At 41.9% G+C, this 19635-nt stretch overlaps 1 protein-coding gene across 3 annotated transcripts in view; it reads left to right on the plus strand.

The window, feature by feature from the left end:
- LOC309532651 (rho GTPase-activating protein 8-like) overlaps positions 1-19635 on the plus strand; it is a 41083-nt gene that overhangs the window by 14090 nt on the left and 7358 nt on the right. For all 3 annotated transcript variants that reach the window (XM_082223232.1, XM_082223230.1, XM_082223231.1), the window contains exons 3-10: positions 55-195; positions 2119-2206; positions 2501-2632; positions 4156-4242; positions 7955-8053; positions 11593-11703; positions 13483-13556; positions 19367-19444. In XM_082223232.1, coding sequence (XP_082079358.1) covers positions 55-195; positions 2119-2206; positions 2501-2632; positions 4156-4242; positions 7955-8053; positions 11593-11703; positions 13483-13556; positions 19367-19444 — 810 coding nt within the window. The remainder of the gene's footprint in view (positions 1-54; positions 196-2118; positions 2207-2500; positions 2633-4155; positions 4243-7954; positions 8054-11592; positions 11704-13482; positions 13557-19366; positions 19445-19635) is intronic.

The following is a 19635-nucleotide window of genomic DNA, read 5'->3' on the forward strand; positions in this document are numbered from 1 at the left end:
TACTGGGTTGTTGTTGTTTTTTGTAAATGTACCTAAATATGTTTTTTGCTTCAGAATTAAGGAAAGATGAGGCAGAAAATGCAGATCTTGAAGGGACCCTGGTATCATTTGCCGCTGTGTCAAATGGTGATGCTGAAGTAAGCCCAACACACCCATATTATGATGTGGCCAGACATAATATACTTCACCTTGTAGGTATGTTTGCTGAAAACCTCTTTGGCATCTTCTTTGTATTTGCAAATCATTTCATTTTTCTGCTTTAAGTTATTTAACCCATAATAAAGAAATACAGTCTTTGGAGGATTAGGGCAAAAACAGAAGCCTGCAAATAGAAGGAAAAGCAAATGGGTGACCAGATCAGCCCCTCACTTGGACTGATCTCTGGCATCTTGCTTCCAGTCCAAGTGTCAGGCTGGGACTTGGGAGACCAGGGTTCAAATCCCTCAGCCATGAAGCGCACTGAGTGGCCTTCCCAGGAGACATGCGTGACTTGGGTGCACTGCAGGCCCCACGGTATTTTGTCACACCCCCTCCGTCCCTGCCCACAGTGTGAGTACTGAGAGAAGCTTTGGCAGGACCAGTCCCTTATTTTGAGGTTCAGCTGTTCATTCATGTGTTTATGTATGTATATATTTTGGCTTATGCAAGTGTGAAAACAGAGGAGAGCATCTCAAGTTGTTCACACACAGAGGAGTGGGCTAAAGATCCTATTGAAGGTTTCTCAGCTTACGCGTGTGTAAGTCAGCAATCTTACTGGTTCATCAACCCTTGCTCAGATATTCAGTTTGGTGTGGAGAGAACAATCTGGCTCTTAATACGGCTAAGACCAAGGAATTGGTGGTGGATTACAGGAAAAAAAAGGCGGACATTCAGCCCTTGTATATCAACGGGGAACGGGTGGAGAGGGTGGCGGAATTCAGGTTTTTGGGAGTAGCTATCGATCAGGGCATGACTTGGAGCGCACATACCACTGCTCTGGTGAAGAAGGCCCAGCAGAGAATTTATTTCCTCAGACTTTTAAAGAAGAACAATCTGAGTGAGAGACTGCTGGTGTCCTTCTACCGAGGCTCCATAGAGAGCATTCTTACATACTGTATTTGTGCTTGGTTCTCCAGTTGTACAGCTAGGGAGAGGAAGGTGCTCCAGAAGGTCATAACCACAGCCCAAAGGATTATTGGTCATCCTCTCCCATCTTTGGAAGAACTGTACGGTTCCCGTTGTCTTAGGAAAGCAAATAACATCCTGCAGGATTCATCTCACCCGGGACACTGTCTGTTTGCACTACTGCCTTCTGGCAGAAGATATAGAAACAACAAGTCAAAGACAAATAGACTGAAAAACAGTTTCTATCCAAGAGCTGTGGCCCTTTTGAATGCTGTAACTCGTTAGTGTGACCTGGGAGTTTGATGGGTGTGGTGTGGGTGTGGCTGGAATGTGGTTTGTTTGGTTGTTGTTGTTGTCTTGCTTTTGTTGTTTTAAGGGATGGCATCCAATTTCGTTGCACTTTGTGCAATGTTGCACTTGTGTAATGACAATAAAGAATCTATCTATCTATCTATATTCAGATGTAGGGTTGCCACTCATCCTGTATTGTACGGTATATTCCTATATTTCAGTGTAAAATGCTGTGTCCTGTATTGATTATTGAACACAGTTTGTCCTGCTAGCTTCTCTCTCTCTCCCCCCTCCCCCCAAGTTAGGGATCCTCTCCAAATGCCCGCCCCTGCTCCTATAGGGCAGGCATTGGGAGAAACCACCTCTCACTTCTTTCATTTCCTTTTTTCTCCCCTCTCCCTCTCCTCATCCCACCCCAAAGGAGGAGCAAAGCATGGCTGGGAGTGCAGGGGCCCACCAATAGATTCAGAAGCTCTAGCAACAAGTGGTTTTGTGTCAGTGCAGCCCAGAAGCCCCATTTGTGAACATGGTTACCTGCATGATATTTGGGGAGAAGTAGCTCCCCACAACAGCTTGTTTTTAATAATTGCTGATCCACTCTCAATTTATCTTACATCCTCCTATTAAACTTTTGTCCTCCAGTATGTAAAGCTTTGCATTTAAAACATGTGCATTTAGAGTGAAATTATCACCCTGATAACTAAACTCTTGTTGGTTTACCAGGTGATGATAATTTGGGGAGAAAAGTGATTGCTTTCAGTTGCTGCCGTTTGCCTCCTTCCTATCAACTTAATCACAGACGGTTATTAGAGTAAGTCTTTTCTTATTTTCACTCATGTGTCAACAGGCAGGGCAGGGTGGGGGCTACATCCATTATAGCCTTCCAATCATCAGCCGTAAAATCAAGCATCATTCACTTCATCATTGAATTATGCTCTTTCTTTGTATTTGAATGATCTCTGAACAAGCTTTTAATACTAGCAAGTCCTATGGGGGATATTCAATGTTTGGGCTTGAGCATCTCATGAAAATAGTATGGATCAGGCCAAACCACAGTGAAAATACAGTGTATTTATTGGTGTGTTCTATCCTGCTTTTATTCCAGATATTTAAAGTATGCACTGGACCAGTATGTGGAAAATGATTACACCGTGGTCTACTTTCACTATGGACTGAACAGTAAGAACAAGCCCTCTCTGAGCTGGTTACAAAGCGCCTACAAAGAATTTGACAGGAAGTATGTTTTCTAAATTATGCTTTTTTAAAATAAAAATTAAAAAATCACCATTATAAAGGCATAGTTTGGCCAGGTTTTTCCCACTTTTAATTAAAAATTGATTGCATTTCCATCCTGCCCGCCCCTTCCTAGGGCATGTCATAGCACATATTTGGTCTTCCTATTTTTGTCATCACAATAACCTAGAGCTTAAGCTGCCTTTGCAGAAAGGCCTGTGGCACTCATTCACAGAAGGGAGGAGATCTAGATGAACTTTGTCCTATATGATTAGGGTGGCATGATTTAAAACGGATTAACAATATTTACCAGGCTTTTGGCATATCAGAAGCATTCTGACTTTACAGTTGTTGCACGGGATAGAAATAGCATTGTGAGGAGAGGGAGAATTGCTTTCTTTAGTCTCCCTGGGTTGATGGAGTGCAAGCTGCTGGATCCCATAGTGATGTTTTCACTTCTGCAAGAAATTCACCTGTTTGTCCCTGTCCGTAGCGAACAGGCAGGAAGCTCCATATGCCTGGCAAATCGGTCAAACTCTAAGGCAACCTGCACCTGTTATTAGAATCCCGACCACCATTCACTCCTTTGGATTTGCCTTGCAGTGCTACAAAGTCCTGGAAATATTTCGCACTGGCATAGCACCACATCAATAACAGATTTAACCTAATTTTTCCTGCCTCCAACCACCCACAGCTCAACTGTTAGTACATCTTGCATAGCTCAGGAGTGACAGGTCTACACAGAAGAGGTGTAAAACAAAGGATATTCAGGGTGGGGGTGCACCCAGCCCACCCAGCAACCCCTGTGGCTACTATGAACTTGGTTTAAAAATACTCTGGGAAATAGTAGCAGCACTGGGCAGGGCAAGGAAGGGCACTTGTTAAACTTGCTTTTGCCTTGGTGCTCCTCATATGGATGTGTGCGCATCCTAATGAGCTCCTCTGGCTGCCCCCAACATGTTACTATAAAGAAAGGTCTTGAGAGACTTAACTGCTTCCACCAGGGGCTGTGCTGATCATATATCATTATGGTCAATGCCATATTCCGGGTATCTTTAAGAATGCGAAGTAAAATACTTAAAGGAAAATGATTAAGTTGGAAATTCATTTCAGTGTGAAACTTTCTTTTTTAATGAATGAATAACAGAAATTGGAATCAAATAATGGTTTCCATCTCTTGAATTTCTAAAGATCTTCTCCCTTCTTGCTACCTTTTTTCTTTCTCCATTTCCCACACACTTTTTTCCATTTAGAGAGATTTTTCCCACCATTATTATACCCACAAAACAATTCAGATACTGGTTTGTAATGTAATCGCTGTATAATCTTCACCTACTTCAGTTCCATCAGGACTGACCATTTCTTCTTTTCATTTTACATTCAATTCCTCTGAATTAGATGTACTTGAAATGAATACTGTATAATGTTCCAGTAATAAAAACTCCCCCCACATTCAATTGCAGCTCCACTCCACTACAGCGTGTAACGTTCAGAAGTCTCCTAACAATTTAATTTTCTTTTCTGCAGGTATAAGAAAAATCTGAAAGCGCTCTACATTGTACATCCAACCAATTTCATAAAAATTATTTGGAACATTTTTAAACCTCTAATCAGGTACATATTGGTTTGCTGAAGACAATTTTGTGCTTAGCTGAAGGGTAGTTTGCGATTTCTAGAAACATCTGTGTTATAGAAATCACAAGGTAAAAATACTTGGGGAGCCTGCCAATGAAATATATTATGGGTGATGAGGACTTGGCATGAGTACGTGAAATTATTTTATTTTATGTTTCCTCTTAACTTTGCTGTCTACTGTGTTCAGAGTTCTCACTCTTCCCACTCTGTTCCATTGTGCTCACTGTGTTGATGTCAGATACTTTCTCCTCTGTTACTTGCTGTCTGATCCTAAACATGTGTTGATGGAACCAAATCTCAGTAAGTTCATAAGACTTAACTTCCCAGCATCCTAGAGTACACCTGCCTCCTTCCCAAAGCCTAGTTAGCACTTTCCTAGCTGGGGGGGGGGAGAGGGCTCTAGGACCCTGCCAGAGCCTTGCACCTCCTTCCCAAAGCCCTGGGGCATCAGGTAATGACTTCTCCTCCCACACAACAAGGCAGTGTGTGGCCCGCAGGTCCCATGTCAAAGTACTCTTGCAGCCCACTTGGTATGAAAACATGGACCACTCTGGTCCAGATCCTCTCCATTAGTGTGGTGCTTAGGTACATATGGGATCTAGTGGAGTTCTTTTCATCTTCAGAGCTCCTTTTGCTAAAAGTCCCCTCCCTTAGATTGCAGCTGGTGGGCTGAGATTCAGAGAAGATTTGTGTATGTGTGTGTGTTTAATGTTCAAGAAGTTTCCAAATCCAAGAACTTACAAGGCGCCTGAAAAGAAGTGCTTGCTTTCTTCTGTTTCAAGCTGAGAGGAAGAATAGTTTAGAGGTTCATGGGGGTAGGAGTAGGTGTCGGGTGCCTTTTCCAGAAGTAGCGATTGGAAACACTCATGTTTATCTCCACCCCATCCTTGAAGTTGGCTTTTTCCAATCAGGGAGAGAGTGAAAGGGCTGGGTTTCATGCCATTAGAAAGCAGCAAAACCATAAAACGTTAATGTCAAGGTAGCAGATTCTGCAGAACAGGAAGCCCTCCTGAGGTGAAGAGCAAATTATTTAAGGCACTGCTTCCATGGGTAACGCAATCTGTTTTTGGTTGTTCGTGTGTGTTTTTCTTTTGGAATTCGCTAATAGGCTGGCATAAATGCTTCATTTTATCATGGAAGAGCATCCTGGAAGGCCTAACTAGGTTTGTACACATTGAGGATCAAGTGTGTTAATTCTGTAAAAGTACTTCCTTGACAGCAGAAGCCAACTCTTTGAGTTAATTAATTTCTGTTAATTAAAATTTCTGCTGTCTTCCACTAGAGGGTGCTGGCGCATGGAGAGCTGGACTTTCAATGTTATTCTGCAGAATAATTTACAGAAATGGGAATAATATTAACAGTATGTTAGTCCAATTTGTGTCTTATTTTCAGGGTCTAAGTAAGGGATACATGAAAGGGTACTCTCTCTGGGGCCCAGAGATCTGAGACTTTACCCCCATTACCATTAAGTTCTAGATCATGCTTGATTATGTTTATGGATATCCTATCCTATGTTCATAGTGTTTGGATCTTGTAAAGTCTGCTGGAGCCAATCAGAAGCTGAGTTTGAACAGAATGATCAGTATTTTGAACAGTGAGTTTCTGGCCCAAATCCTTCTCTACAAAAGGGAGAGTGTGCTGTTAATCTAGGACGTGTAGTTCAAGAGACAAAGAGATTTGTGCTTCCCTGTGTGAAATGCTCTTGCACAGACTGCCAGCCGCAGAGTCCCGTGCGCATAGGGACAACTGTGGGAGGGACAAAGCATCATGATAATTTGGGATATTGATCCCAAAAGCAGTGGGAGCCAATTCTGCTGATTTACAGGCCCCAAATATCAGTGAGTAAATGTCTAGTTAGTGAGCACACACCATACAGGAGTGAAGTGCTGAGGCTATTATTATCCTGAGTGAATGTAATGGAAACCAATAGGCAAACATTTTCTCAAATTTTGATGTGAATCATCCCAGTATCATAGAATCGTAGAGTTGGAAGGCACCACAAGAGTCATCTTGTCCAAACCCCTGCAATACAGCAATCTCTGCTAAAGCATTCATGACAGATGGCCATCCAACCTCTGCTTGAAAACCTCCAAGGAAGAAGAGTCCACCACCTTCCAAGGGACTCTGTTCCACTGTAGAATAGTTCTTACTGTCGGAAAGTTCTTCCTGGTGTTGAGTCGGAATCTCCTTTCTTGAAATTTGAAGCCATTAGTTCAGGTCCTAGCCTCTGGAGCAGGAGAAAACAAGCTTGCTCCATCTTCCATGTGACAGCCCTTGAGATATTTGAAGATGGCTGCCATATCTCCTGTCAGTCTCCTCTTTCCCAAACTAAACACACCCAACTCTCTCAACTGTTCCTCAGAAGGCTTGGTTTCCAGACCCTTAATCATCTTTCTTGGAACAATTTCAGCTCAGTCCCGTTGAATACTGGATGAACTGCTTCTGACACGATCTTTAAAAAAGAGAGAAGACTGTGTTGTGCTGCATCAAGTTCGTCTGTAGCGTATGTTATCGCAGCAATACAGTGGTACCTCAGGTTAAGTACTTAATTCATTCCAGAGGTCCAAACTTAACGTGAAACTGTTCTTAACCTGAAGCATCACTTTAGCTAATGGGGCCTCCTGCTGCCGCCGCGCCGCCGGAGCACAATTTCTGTTCTCATCCTGAAGCAAAGTTCTTAACCCGAGGTACTATTTCTGGGTTAGAAGAGTATGTAACCTGAAGCGTATGTAACCTGAGGTACCACTGTACGGGAAAAGCTTCCAAGCTTCTATCCCATTCCCTCTCTGACTGCAGGAACCATGTGGAAGGGGCAGATAAGATCATTTCTGCTTGGGAAGTGTAGCCCTTTCTAGGGATCAAAGTTCTCGCCAGAAAAACAACAACATCAAATTATTCCTGCAACACATGTGGGATTGTCAGAGAATTCCAATGGAAATGGGAGTGGAAATTCCCAGTGTTTACTTATTCATCATGCATCTGGCACACAATCCAGTGAATACAGTTGGTATTCATTGCTGTTTTCATTCCACAAATGATATATAATTGGTAATTCCCCTCCCCCCTAATTTGCATTGGGTTTCCTTTGCATTGAAAAGAATAGTGTGGAATATCCTAATAATAGCAACATTAATTGGTTTTCATTGGAATCCGAGCTGCAGCAGAATGGAAACTACACAACCAGCACTGACACCTACATCCAGATATTAGCAGGAGCAGGAAGGCGGTTTCCATTCTGTCAAGGCAGTGAAGAATTGGACCTATGGAAGCTGCTGCCATGCAATTTAATCTTTCCATATAAAGCAAGGCACAAATTGCTTTGCAGCAATAAGGTCTATTTTTTCCACTTAACTATTGACACAGAAAGCTTAACAGAACATACTCTTTCCATACATTTTTAATGCTGCATTAAAATAAAGGTTTTTGTTTCCCTCTCAAAACAATGGTTTCTATATCTATGCAAATAGCAGTTACATTAGGATGGAAGACAGTCATTTTTATTCAAATTGGACTCAAGCATGGTATGTTTATGTTTGATCAAATGAAAATGAATGCATCTTGTGCCTTGGCTGCTTTAATCATAGTCCACTTTCGGCACTCACATTGACATTCAGGTTTCATAATATTAAAGTAACATTTTCAGGAAATATTCCTAATTCCTGTGTTTGTATAAATTTTCTTATATTTTTAGTCACAAGTTTGGAAAAAAGGTAATCTATCTGAATTACCTGAGTGACCTGAGAGACCATCTTAAATACGACCAACTTAAGATCCCTCAAGAAGTTATTCGGTATGTAACACGTTCAAAACAGTCCTTAAGGTTCTTCTTTTAAAAAGGGGGGGAGGTCTTATATTATATTGTTTTCCTTTTTCAGACAACTTCACTAAATTTCTGTCTGATTAAATGTTTGATATACCCGATCTATTCTTGGCTACATGTTATCGTACAAAGTGCATTGTCACCAGTAATAACACCTAAGAAATGTTGAATGATTCACCACAGAGAAAGTAAATAGGTATCTGCAGGGGTTAGACGTGGACCAGAATATCATTTGGGCTGTATTTATTCTGCGTTGAAAAGGATAAGGAAATTCTGCCTCCAGTAATCCAAACTGTGCACCGAGAAAAGCTGGTTTTTGCAACTTCTTCAAATTATGTGAACTGACAAAATGTGTTCCTACTTTACTTATTTTACTTCATTGTGATAAGATATGAATGTAAGACGAGCCTGCTGGATCCAGCCCATTTAGTCCAGCATCCTATTCTTGCAATGGCTGACCAGATGGATGCCTGTGGGGTGCCCACAAACAGGGCATGAGCAATCGCTAGCAACTGGTGCTCAGACGTATAATGGTTCTGACCCTGGAGGCAGAACATTGCCATCATGGCTAGTAGCTGTGGACAGCCTTGTCTTCCATTAGTTCAACACTGCACTGTGTGAAGAAATACTTTATTTTATCTGTCCTGAATCTCCTGGCCATCGGCTTCACAAGTTCTAATGCTAATGACTTTTCTCTAACCACTCTCACTATGCCATGTATAGTTTTATAAACTTCTATCCTGTCACCTCTGACTTGTCTTCTCTCTAAACTAAAAAGTCCAAAATGCAGCAACTTTTCCTTGTAGGGGAGTTGGCAGAGCACACGAAGCCCCTGCATGAAACCACGGGCAACCAGCTTCTTCTCTGACTTCTGGTTTTTCAGCAGGGATTACTCACACTTTCAAGCCTATCCAGCCATAAAGGCCAGAAGCCTCAATAGATTACCAGTGGAGTGTTCCAGCAATTCTCATGTCACCAGAACTCCCAGTTGCAGCCACTGTTATTTTCCTTAAAGTACTTTGACTCTCCAGATGAGGGAAGTAGCTATAAAATGCTTCGTGACAGTATTTTACATGCTTTGGTTGACTGAGAGAAGCTGGTGTTGCAGATCAGATCAGAAGAATCTTTATTTGCATCAGCCACTAGCCATAGCAATAAAATAAGACAAAATGTACTGGTGCTGCATCACTGTTATATAAATGGGTTTTTGTACACCAGTATGTAAATATATAACAATTAAACGTTCATATATGCCTCCCTGCTTAATAAATAACCATGCAGTTAATGTACAGGAGGAGTTATACTTCCATCTTGTAAAAGTGACAGAATTACGATTTTAACTCAGCTGTTTTGCAAACAGAGGCTGCCAATCTGGTTCCCTAGCAAGCGTTGTGTCTATGTATGCTAAGTGTATTTGTAAATACAAGTGTGCGCATGCATGCTTGTTGTTACGACTTTAAATATTCAAATGTATGTGTACAGTATCTTAGCTGTCCACTTAAACAATGGCGGTGTATAATATGGCCCTTTGGTCCAGCCTTGCACAGTGGTCACCTTCCCAGGTTTTCTGCCCAGAAGCTGACCTCCCACAACTGAGGAAATGAGAGAGCCGTGTGCAGTCTAGAGGTTCACTCTTCTTGATGTTCAAAAGTGTGAGGTGTATGAAGGGCATAAGGTCAGAGGAATAGAGTCAAAGAGTGCTAAGAATTGCAGTTGCAGCTGCCATGGTACTGCATTTGGAGGAGAGTTAGAACGTATTGTTGTTAGAAGCCTCCAGTGCCGGGTTGGCCAGAGTAGGCACCAGCATTTTAGGGGCCCTGTGACAAAAGAGCCAAAGAATATTGATTTGATCTTGACAGAAAATTACAAAAATATATCTGGAGATAATTTGGCAGCCCCCCGCCCCGAGATTTTGCCTGCCTTGGGGCCTCCACAGGGTTTAATCCAGCACTGGAAGCCTCTGAACCAAGATGCACAAGCTGACTAGTTAAGCCTAGTTAAACAAAGGAATTTGCTCCTGCAAGATGTGGTTATGGTGGACAACCAGGATGGCTTTTAAAGGATGGGGGCTATCAGTGGCCTCTAGTCCTTACCTCCAGGATCAATGGCAATGTGCTTCTGAATATCAGTTCCTGAAGAGCACCAGCAGGGAGAGGACTGTTGTGCTCATCATATCCTGCTTGTGGGCAGCTGGTGGGTCACCCTGCGTACAGGGTGATGGAGGAGATGCGGCTTTTGTCTGATCTAGCAGGGCTCTTCTCAAATTCTTTCTCATCTTACTCTTGTGTAGCTTTAATGACAGAAAAGAGGGAGGGCAGGACACACGCAGGACACTGTTGTGCTGTTGCATTCCTGGTTCTCTCTTTCTCATGATCTTAAAGGGCTAAAGGCATTTATTTACTTTTTTGTTTTTATTTTTATTGACTCAAAATATTTATAGATCTTCCCCCCTTTAAAAGAGCTCAGGGCAATGGATGTCAAAATAAACAGGCAAAATACAACACTCTCCCTCCTCAAGGTCATTGCGAGAACCAAGATTCCAGCATTAGTGTTGCAGCTTTCAAACTACAGTGGTACCTCGGGTTAAGTACTTAATTCGTTCTGGAGGTCCGTTCTTAACCTGAAACTGTTCTTAACCTGAAGCACCACTTTAACTAATGGGGCCTCCTGCTGCTGCCGCGCCACCGGAGCACGATTTCTGTTCTCATCCTGAAGCAAAGTTCTTAACCCAAGGTACTATTTCTGGGTTAGCGGAGTCTGTAACCTGAAGCGTATGTAACCCGAGGTACCACTGTAAAACAAAAACATTATTTAGACCTGATGTACCCATGAGAAAAGTGTTCTAGCAGAGTTCACCTAGGCCTTGAATCCATGTAGACACAATATGGCTGCACCTTTGCATGCTTTAGGTGGTTAATCTCATCTAATGTAGGGTTACCAAACGTACAGAATTTCCCAGACATAACTGGGATTCGGCCCTCAGAAACAAGTGTCTGGGCAGGAATCACTTCAATGTCCAGGAAAATCTGGACGTATGGCAACCCATGTCAGAAGTTTCATTTTTTGTTTTTTGTTGAGATTAAAATCAAAAAAGCTCAACAACTTTGGTGTCCAGATTTTCACTTTTGAAATATGGCAGCCCTAATCTAAGGTGTGTCTCACAAATATTCCTTAAAATATGTTCTTTAAACAAAAAATAAAACCCTAACCTGAAGATAAACAGTAATGTTACGGTATTCCTTATTGGTGCAATACAATAGAATACCAAGTGATGTCAGCTATCGAATAAGATGAAGTGTACTCCAGCAAGTGGGGAATTGAGAATAGCAAGTGGTACATTTTGTTGATATTTTATGTTTTAATATTCTGTGAAGAGATTACAGTCTGAAATTAAGATTTCAATGTGATTGAACTTCTAGAACTTGTTATACGCCTTTGTAAGTTTTTCTTGAGAAACATGAATGATTCAAACATCATTCTTGAATATTATGTGTACTTTTCTCTACTAGACATGATGAAAATCTTCGGACTAAACAAAAGAAAAAGCCACTTACTGCAGTGAAGATCCCTCCACCAAGACCCCCTCTTCCAACCCAGCAGTTTGGTGTCAGCCTCCAATAGTAAGCCACACAATTTCTTTCACGTGTTATTGAAAAAAAGGAGTTTTCTTTTTACTCAATCTGGATGAGTTTCTTTGTTCTCTTTCTCTTTTTTTTAATAAAATTTTTCTCTTTGTTCTCTTTCTCTTTTTTAATAAAATTTTTATTGGTTTTTCACAGTTTTTATAAACACAAACAATACACAATACAAACAAACAAACACACAAACAAACATGTATAATTTCATATCCCTTTTTCTTAAACCTTACTTCGCCGACTTCCCCATACCTCCCCTTTCTACATCCCAATTTCCAAAATTATTTCAGCAAATCCTAACACTTAGTTTTATCAAATTTTCCCTTATTCTTTTCTTTTACTTAATCTTTTACAGCTGTAGTCTCCTTTTTTCCCCCCTAGAACCACGACATTTTAGCATTCATTAATTTTGCAATGTTTCTTAAGATAAACTTTAAATTTCTTCCAATCTTCTTCCACCGTCTCTTTCCCCTGGTCACAGATTCTGCCATTCATTTCAGCCAGTCCCATATAGTCTATCACCTTCATCTGCCATTCTTCCAAAGTGGGTAGATCTTGGGTCTCCCAATGCTTTGCGATAAGTACTCTTGCTGCTGTGTTCTTTGTTCTCTTTCTCAGTCTCTCTTCCTCACAATGCTTAAAACTCCTTCAGTTATGAGTGCCTACATTACAACAGAGAACTCAGAACATTCATGGTCTACAGTTTCTCAGAAACAGATTTATTTTTGAGACGTTAAAGAAAGGAAGGATAAGGAAGCCTGTTCTTAATTATTGTGAAATGACTACATACTGAATGAAATCATTCAGTAATCTGTAGAATACAATCTATAGGAATGAGAAATCCCATGCATTTGTATGTGAGGCAAAATCATTTTTACACTAGTATATTTTGTTAATTATGTGTGGACCAACCCCCAGCTGACTTTGGAACTGGTCTGGCCTAACTGGATTTCAGACTGTGTTTGCATTGGGTTCCTGGCTTTGATGCCCCATTGCCAGATCCTGAAAGCATCCTTTCCACATGGACTTATCTGCTGAGGAACCTATCAAATTGAGTCATGCAACTAACTGGGTCTACTGGACCCAAAATATGTAAACAACTTGGAATAAAGTCACTTCTGGGGCCCATCCGGGATGAGGGGCGCTGAAGCTTAAGCTTCATTAGTTTCAGGGTAGATCTGCCCCTGCATTCCTTATACAGAACCAAATTTCTTTTTATTTTAAAGAACCAGAAAACAGATGCTGTTTTGCAGGTTTGTATCAGCCACAGAAATCCATCACTGATGAGAGGGCTTACCTCTGTCTTCATCTAGGACTGCCACAATTCATATGCCACACTGGATAAAAACCCCTTTCCTTCCTATTCATTCTTTTTTACCGCAAGGTGGTAATAAAGATTTGCTTTCTTGGAAAGACCATTATGGGCCCCTGTGGAATACAAGATTAGTTAACTACAGAAATGTTCCTGGTATCTGGATACTACAGAACAGATCAGGAGCGTTTCAGTGGTGAGCTGGGTTATAGTTTGATTACTCATCGCTTGCTGAATCACAGCTGAGCGTGTGAACAGACTCCATTGAGCAGCATGGTGCTTGGAAATGCTTTGAATTTTCATTCATTTGTAATTTATTTGAGATGGCTTATTCACACAGGACACAATGCTGCAGTAATCAGTTGATTCAAATATGAGCTGTCCCTGTAAGAAAATGGTATGGAAACCCTGTGAGAAAACTTGTTCAGATTTGTTTTTCTTTCCTCCAACAGTCTCAAAGCTAAAAACAAAGGTGAATTAATCCCACCAGTAATGAAGCACACTGTGTCTTATCTAAAAAGGAAAGGTAAGGATTTACTTTGGTTTTAGACAAAAAAAATTGTGATAAATATCTGGGATGGGGAGGGAATTCCAGCAGTAAGTTTCCACGGTGAAAAGCAGCTGTAGGGATGGAGTGGATCAGACCACAGAGCCACGTGGGTGAAATGAAAGAACCCAAAATGCATTCTGTTCTAAGCATCTAGCTTCACTGCTTCCTGAATAAAGGCCCTGTATTTACAGTGGTCTGAATATTTATACAACACATTTACCCACACACCATGCACTAGTGACTTTTTGCTTATAAGGTCAGGAAATGGCAAGTGAAGCTCTCTTCACATCCTGGGCTAAATTGTTCCATTGATTATTAAGTAGAACTTCCCGTAAGAATCAATGAGGAACTCTGCTTCCAAAATAGAAATGTCTGTAGCCAACTCTCCCTTCCCTTTGCATATGCTTTTAAATAAAAGAGTTACATACACATACCTGTCAGTTGGACTTAGGACTGTGGTTCCTGGCTACTCTGTTAATGCAGTGTTGTAAAATATGTACAATGGTACCTGTGGTTAAGAACTTAATTCGTTCTGGAGGTCTGTTCTAAACCTGAAACTGTTCTTAACCTAAAGCACCACTTTACCTAATGGGGCCTCCCACTGCCGCTGTGCCGCCACTGCGCAATTTCTGTTCTCATCCTGAAGCAAAGTTCTTAACCCGAGGTACTATTTTTGGGTTAGCAGAGTCTGTAACCTGAAGCATCTGTAACCTGAAGCGTCTGTAACCCGAGGTACTACTGTATATGTGTTTTTCATGTGCATATTGCTGATTAAACAGAGGAGCCATTCCCAAGTCATTAGTTTCTGTTCATGTGCTATTAAGCAGCACACCCTTGCTTTCATTCTTCTCTTGGCCCTTGCATCCAAGCCACAAAATTTGTCTTAGAAAGGAGCAGGGACTACTACACCCACTGACCACCGCTGGTTATTTAGAAAGGTGCTTGTATCCTCCTTGAGCCTTCCTTCTCAGAGCCAACACTGTCATTCTTTCTCTGCTACCCTTTCATACTTCTGAAAACCCTGCCTCCAGCATTTCAGCAGTTTCAGTCAACCTTCTGCCAATCTCACGGAATCCTTCCATCCCTTTGCTATCAAGGTGAAATTTCAGGGCATCACTCAGCTCAGCAATTACCCTCCCCTGCCAAGGGTGTAGTGGAAGCTGCTTTACCACTCAATGCTTTGAGTATTCAAAATGTGGCAAATATCAACATTCATACCTGAAAATTGGCAATCTCAGGCAAATTTTGTGAACGTTGGCATTCCCTGGTGTTTGTCTTCATTTGTTGGGACAGCCCTCAAAAGCTTATGTGGCTGTCAGTGTTCACTGGTGCATCCTTTAAGTATTTGGACCGTCACAAATTTCATCTGGGGTTGTCAACATGCAAATGTCATTTGCTTGTTTTCAGACATCCACAGTGGTGATTTATTTCTTTATTTGGTGCATTTGTTAGCTGCTCAGCCAGCAAAGTCCGGTTATAGATACAACTCAGAACCGCTGTGTATATGCGGTGTATACTGTGTACTGTATTTGTATTTCACCTTTGAATGTGGGTTAAACTGACATACAGAAAAGCAGCAAATGTGAAGCAGGTATTAGATTGCTCCCATTATATTTCAATATTTTATTAAGGATTTTCTTGTTTTACAGAAGTGTAGTGCCTCGTGTGTGTTTTTTATGTAACATTTTTCCAAATCCGTTTCATTTGTTGAGGCATTAGGGGGAGAAGAAGAAGAAAAAGAAAGAAAAAAGAAAGGGGGGTGGAGAGAGGGAAGATGGATAGGGGTGGGGTTGGGTGGCGGTGTTTCTATTATGTTTAATGTATGTAGAGTTTGGTGTCAGTGCTGCTTGTGTTGTTCGCTTGTGTTCCTTTGGTGGTGATAGAGGTTGGGGTTGGCCTAGGGTGTGATTGTTTGCTTGTGATTGGCTGTGATGATCTTTGTTTTCGTGTGTGGGTGAGGTAGGTGGGTGTTTTGGATCAGGTTAGCCATATTGATTTGTATGCTGTTGGTGGATTATTGTCATTGTCCTGTTGGGCTCTCCCATTATATTTCAGATACTTAATCATAGTGGTAAACATGGGCTTATTTTATTCTCACATCACTCCTTTTAAGTAGGCTAGGCAGAGAGAGAGAGAGAGAGAGAGAGAGAGAGAGAGAGAGAGAGAGAGAAGCTAACCAGAGAGGTCACCCGGTGAGCTTTTGGCCAGAGGGGAGATTCAAGCCTCATCCACTCTCATCCAAGCCCAGTCTTAGGGCAGGCTGGATTTGGATTGCATTTACGTAAATATTTATTTTCCCTATCCTGTGTCAAGGATTGGGGTGTGTGTGTAAGCATTCGAAATTACATTCTTAAATGTACATTTTGAAAATTCCTTATTATCTTTGAATGTGTGAGAACTTATGCCAGTATTCTGTCCATATCCAGAGCTGGAACTAGAACATGCAGTTGAGAGTAAATCGCACTGAGCTCAACAGGATTTCAATGTTTGGGTGTGTTTGTAGGGGTTTTTTGTTTTGTTTTCCCCCAGACTTCTTTATTGAAAGTTCAAAAAGTACATAATTATATGTGCACGAAACATGATGAGACAAAAAGAAATAGCACCCGTGTGGACAAGTGTTCTCGTAGCTACTAACTTGAGTCTGACCAAACTGCGGGAGGCAGTGGAAGACAGGAGTGCCAGGCGTGCTCTGGTCCATGGGGTCACGGAGAGTCGGATATGACTAACCAACAACAAGTAGAAAAAGAAGGGAAAATAAAGGGGGAACCCAAAACTGGATACTTTACAAAGTTGTTATTGTGCCTCACCAGATCTTAAGCTATTACAGTATTTGTAAGAATGGGTTCAAAATATCATTGAATTTGTCCATGGCAAGTCTGTGTTTATATGCAAGTTGTTCAAATGTTGTGAGTTTGTATAAGTCCCCAATCCAATCGTAGAAGGGAGCAGCATTTTAATTTTTCTAATTCATCAGTATCAGTCTTTTTGCTGTGGTAAGGAGAGTCCACTCGCATTGTCCTTTTGTAAGGTTCCAGGTGCTGGGTATATAATTCAAGAGGATATTTTGCTCTGTAAATGTAAGGTTGTTCCATACAGTTCTGTTGATAGTTTCAGCTACCTTGGGTTTGTTGGAATACGTATAATGCTAAGGCAGAAGACTGAACTGCCCAAGGCTATTCTGTATGTCTAGCCAGGAATTTGAACACAGACCTCTAAAATCCACACCCAGAAAAGCTCGTGTTCAGATAACCAATCAACCATTTTGTATATTTATCTTCCAAAAAGACCAAGGGATATCCACTCACATCTCAGGCTGCCTGATTAATGCGATCTCTGATATGAATAATAGGTCAGACCATTATTTCATATTTCTATTCTGTAGTTAAATGTTGCTCTGTCCTCAAGACTGGCAGGAAGGCTACCCGGCAAAGGTTTGATGCTATGGCACTGCTAAAGTAAGAAAGATGTGAGTCTCAAACAACCGTTCCAGACAAGCACAGCTGCTGCCTGTAATTCAGATTAATGTCTTCAATTAAGGCTTGCTGCAAGTCACTTTAAACTAAAGCATACCGGGGAAAACAAAACAAAAACCCAGCCTGCTAAAAGGAAACATTTATTATGCAGCACTTTACACAAGGAGATCTTCAACAGACAAGAGCATTAACTGTTATATAAACTCTCGTGAACCAAAGGACTGACTGCTCGAAAATCTATCCCAAGTGAAACTTGTCTAGGCTGTAGAAGATAAGGGCAAACTATTCTGCCCACAACAAAATTGGGAGAATGAGAATGAAAGTTGTCATTTGGGACAGGAAAAAGAATAAGGCCACATTTTCCAGATAGTTGGGAAAGAAGAAAGCTTGGACCCAAGCAAGGAAATCTGAAAGAGAACTCATTTGAACAACAACAGCAACAACAACAACAACAACAACACAAGCTGTGTATTGGTGACAAAGTCACTTCCCATTCTTACTTTTTAAAAGATGCATGGTGGAGCCGCAATGTTGCTAAGCTCATGGTTCCAGTGCTGCGCAGCTCACATGAATAGACGGATTGTGTGAGTGGCTTCTTCATGCAACTGAATATTCTCATGCTCATCAGAATCAGTTCACAATCTTTTAAGGACCGATGGAAACGCTCTTGTATTTATGGGTCAACTCAGATGCCCATTTAGAGTAGCCCAATGAGCCAACTACATGGAGACAACTCCCAGTCAGGGCCATCCCATCCATGAAGCAGACTGAGGCAGCTGTATCTGACTGCAACATTGAAGGTGTGCCTCCGCAGGCATGCCCCCTGCTGCCACTACCACAGAAGTGAGGAGAAACAGCTATGACAGCTTCTTGGTTGTGGCGAGACCTCAGCCCCACCCAATCAAACTGAAGCCTCCATGTGATCTCATGGGGCTCTTGTGCGATCTTGCCAGGAGTGCCGGGTTCCACCCAATATTGTGGGTGCCTGGTGCACACAAAGTCACGCACGCTGCACATGATGTCACACACTGGGAGGAGCCCTGGCGCGCCCTCCCAAAGGCCCAGAGGGGCCTGCTATGGCTGCCCTCCTCACCGTAGAGGGAGCTGAGGAATATTGAGGAGGCCTAGCCTCACTGGAACCTGGAAGTTGCAGTTGCACAACCCGGGTAAGCAAGGCTTTGGCGGGCAGCGCATGGCATGCCGATTCAACAATTCCCCGGCTAAATCTGACCCATTTGCAGGTTCATTTTAAGGTACTGGTATTATCCTATGAATACCCTAAAGTTTGGGGCAGCCTCTCTGAAGGACCATCTTCACCCTTATGACCCTGTCTTCATATTAGCATCTGAGACGTTGCTTTGTAGTCCACCATTGAGAGCTGTCATATTAGTGAGTACCAGGGACGATGCCTTTTCCGTGACAACCCCACATTTGCAGAACACAGCCGCCACCACACCGGAAATAGGTTTGATCCTGTATATTTGGCCTTTAGGAAAGCTTTAAAGAGTTCTTTCATCCAGTTGAGTAATTTTACGATGCTGTGTTTCAACAAATGTTTTATCTCTTGCTGCCATCTTTTAACATCATTTTAACTGTTAGAATTCAGAATTTTAGGGTATCGTTGCTATGTGATTATGTTGCAAACTTTCTTGTGAGGGTACATATCCAGAAAACCAGGTCATAATAAATAAGCCTGACCCTTCCTGAGAGCAGTGTGTACCTAAGCAGAGCAACTGAAAAATACACTCCTGTACTCACCTGAACCACCACCAGGGTGCAGCTCCTCTGTTTGTGAGCATACCGTATTTTTCTCTCTATAAGACACACTTTTTCCCTCCTAAAAAGCAAGGGGAAATGTGTGTGCGTCCTAGGGAGCGAATGCAGGGGGAGGCAGTCGGGGCAAAGCCCCCAAGAGCCGCACACAAGCTCGGTGCGGCTCTTGTGGGCTTTTCCCCAGGAGGGAGAAGGGACTGACTCCCTCCTGTGGGCTTTTGTGGGAGATTGGGGAATTCCCCCACCTCCCGCAAAAGCAGGGAGAAGGTCTGGGAGAAGCATGCAGGCTGCGTGCAGCCTGTCCGCTGCTCCCAGAGCTGGGGAGGGGGAAATCATATTTTTTCCCTTGATTTCCCCCTCTGAAAACTAGGTGCGCCCTATGGTCAGGTGCGCCTTATAGAGCGAAAAATACGGTACTTAGTCAGACATCCCTTTCTCTTGCACAGGAGTCTTAGGGATCTGAACCAGCAGAAAGATGTTTGTGAACAGCAATTTTATGAGGAATCCTATTAATGCTTCCCCACCCCCTCCTCCTTACAGGACTCAAAGCAGAAGGACTGTTTAGACGGTCAGCTAGCATACAAAGTATTAAGGAAATTCAGAAACTTTATAATCAGGGTAAGTTTTCATCTGCTATAATCAAAAGATAATAATGATTTTTAAAATATTGTTTATTTTGGTGAGCATGGATTCCTTATTACTCTATTGGTTAATGATAAGCTGACTTGTAACATGAAATGTCATGTTGTGTAAGGCTGTCTTCAGTGAGTAGTTGATTAATCATCTGCCTTTTAATTGATGACATTTAA

This window comes from Podarcis vaucheri, assembly GCF_965113315.1.
Source record: "Podarcis vaucheri genome assembly, chromosome: 5".
In the NCBI taxonomy this organism is placed as follows: Eukaryota; Metazoa; Chordata; class Lepidosauria; order Squamata; family Lacertidae; genus Podarcis; species Podarcis vaucheri.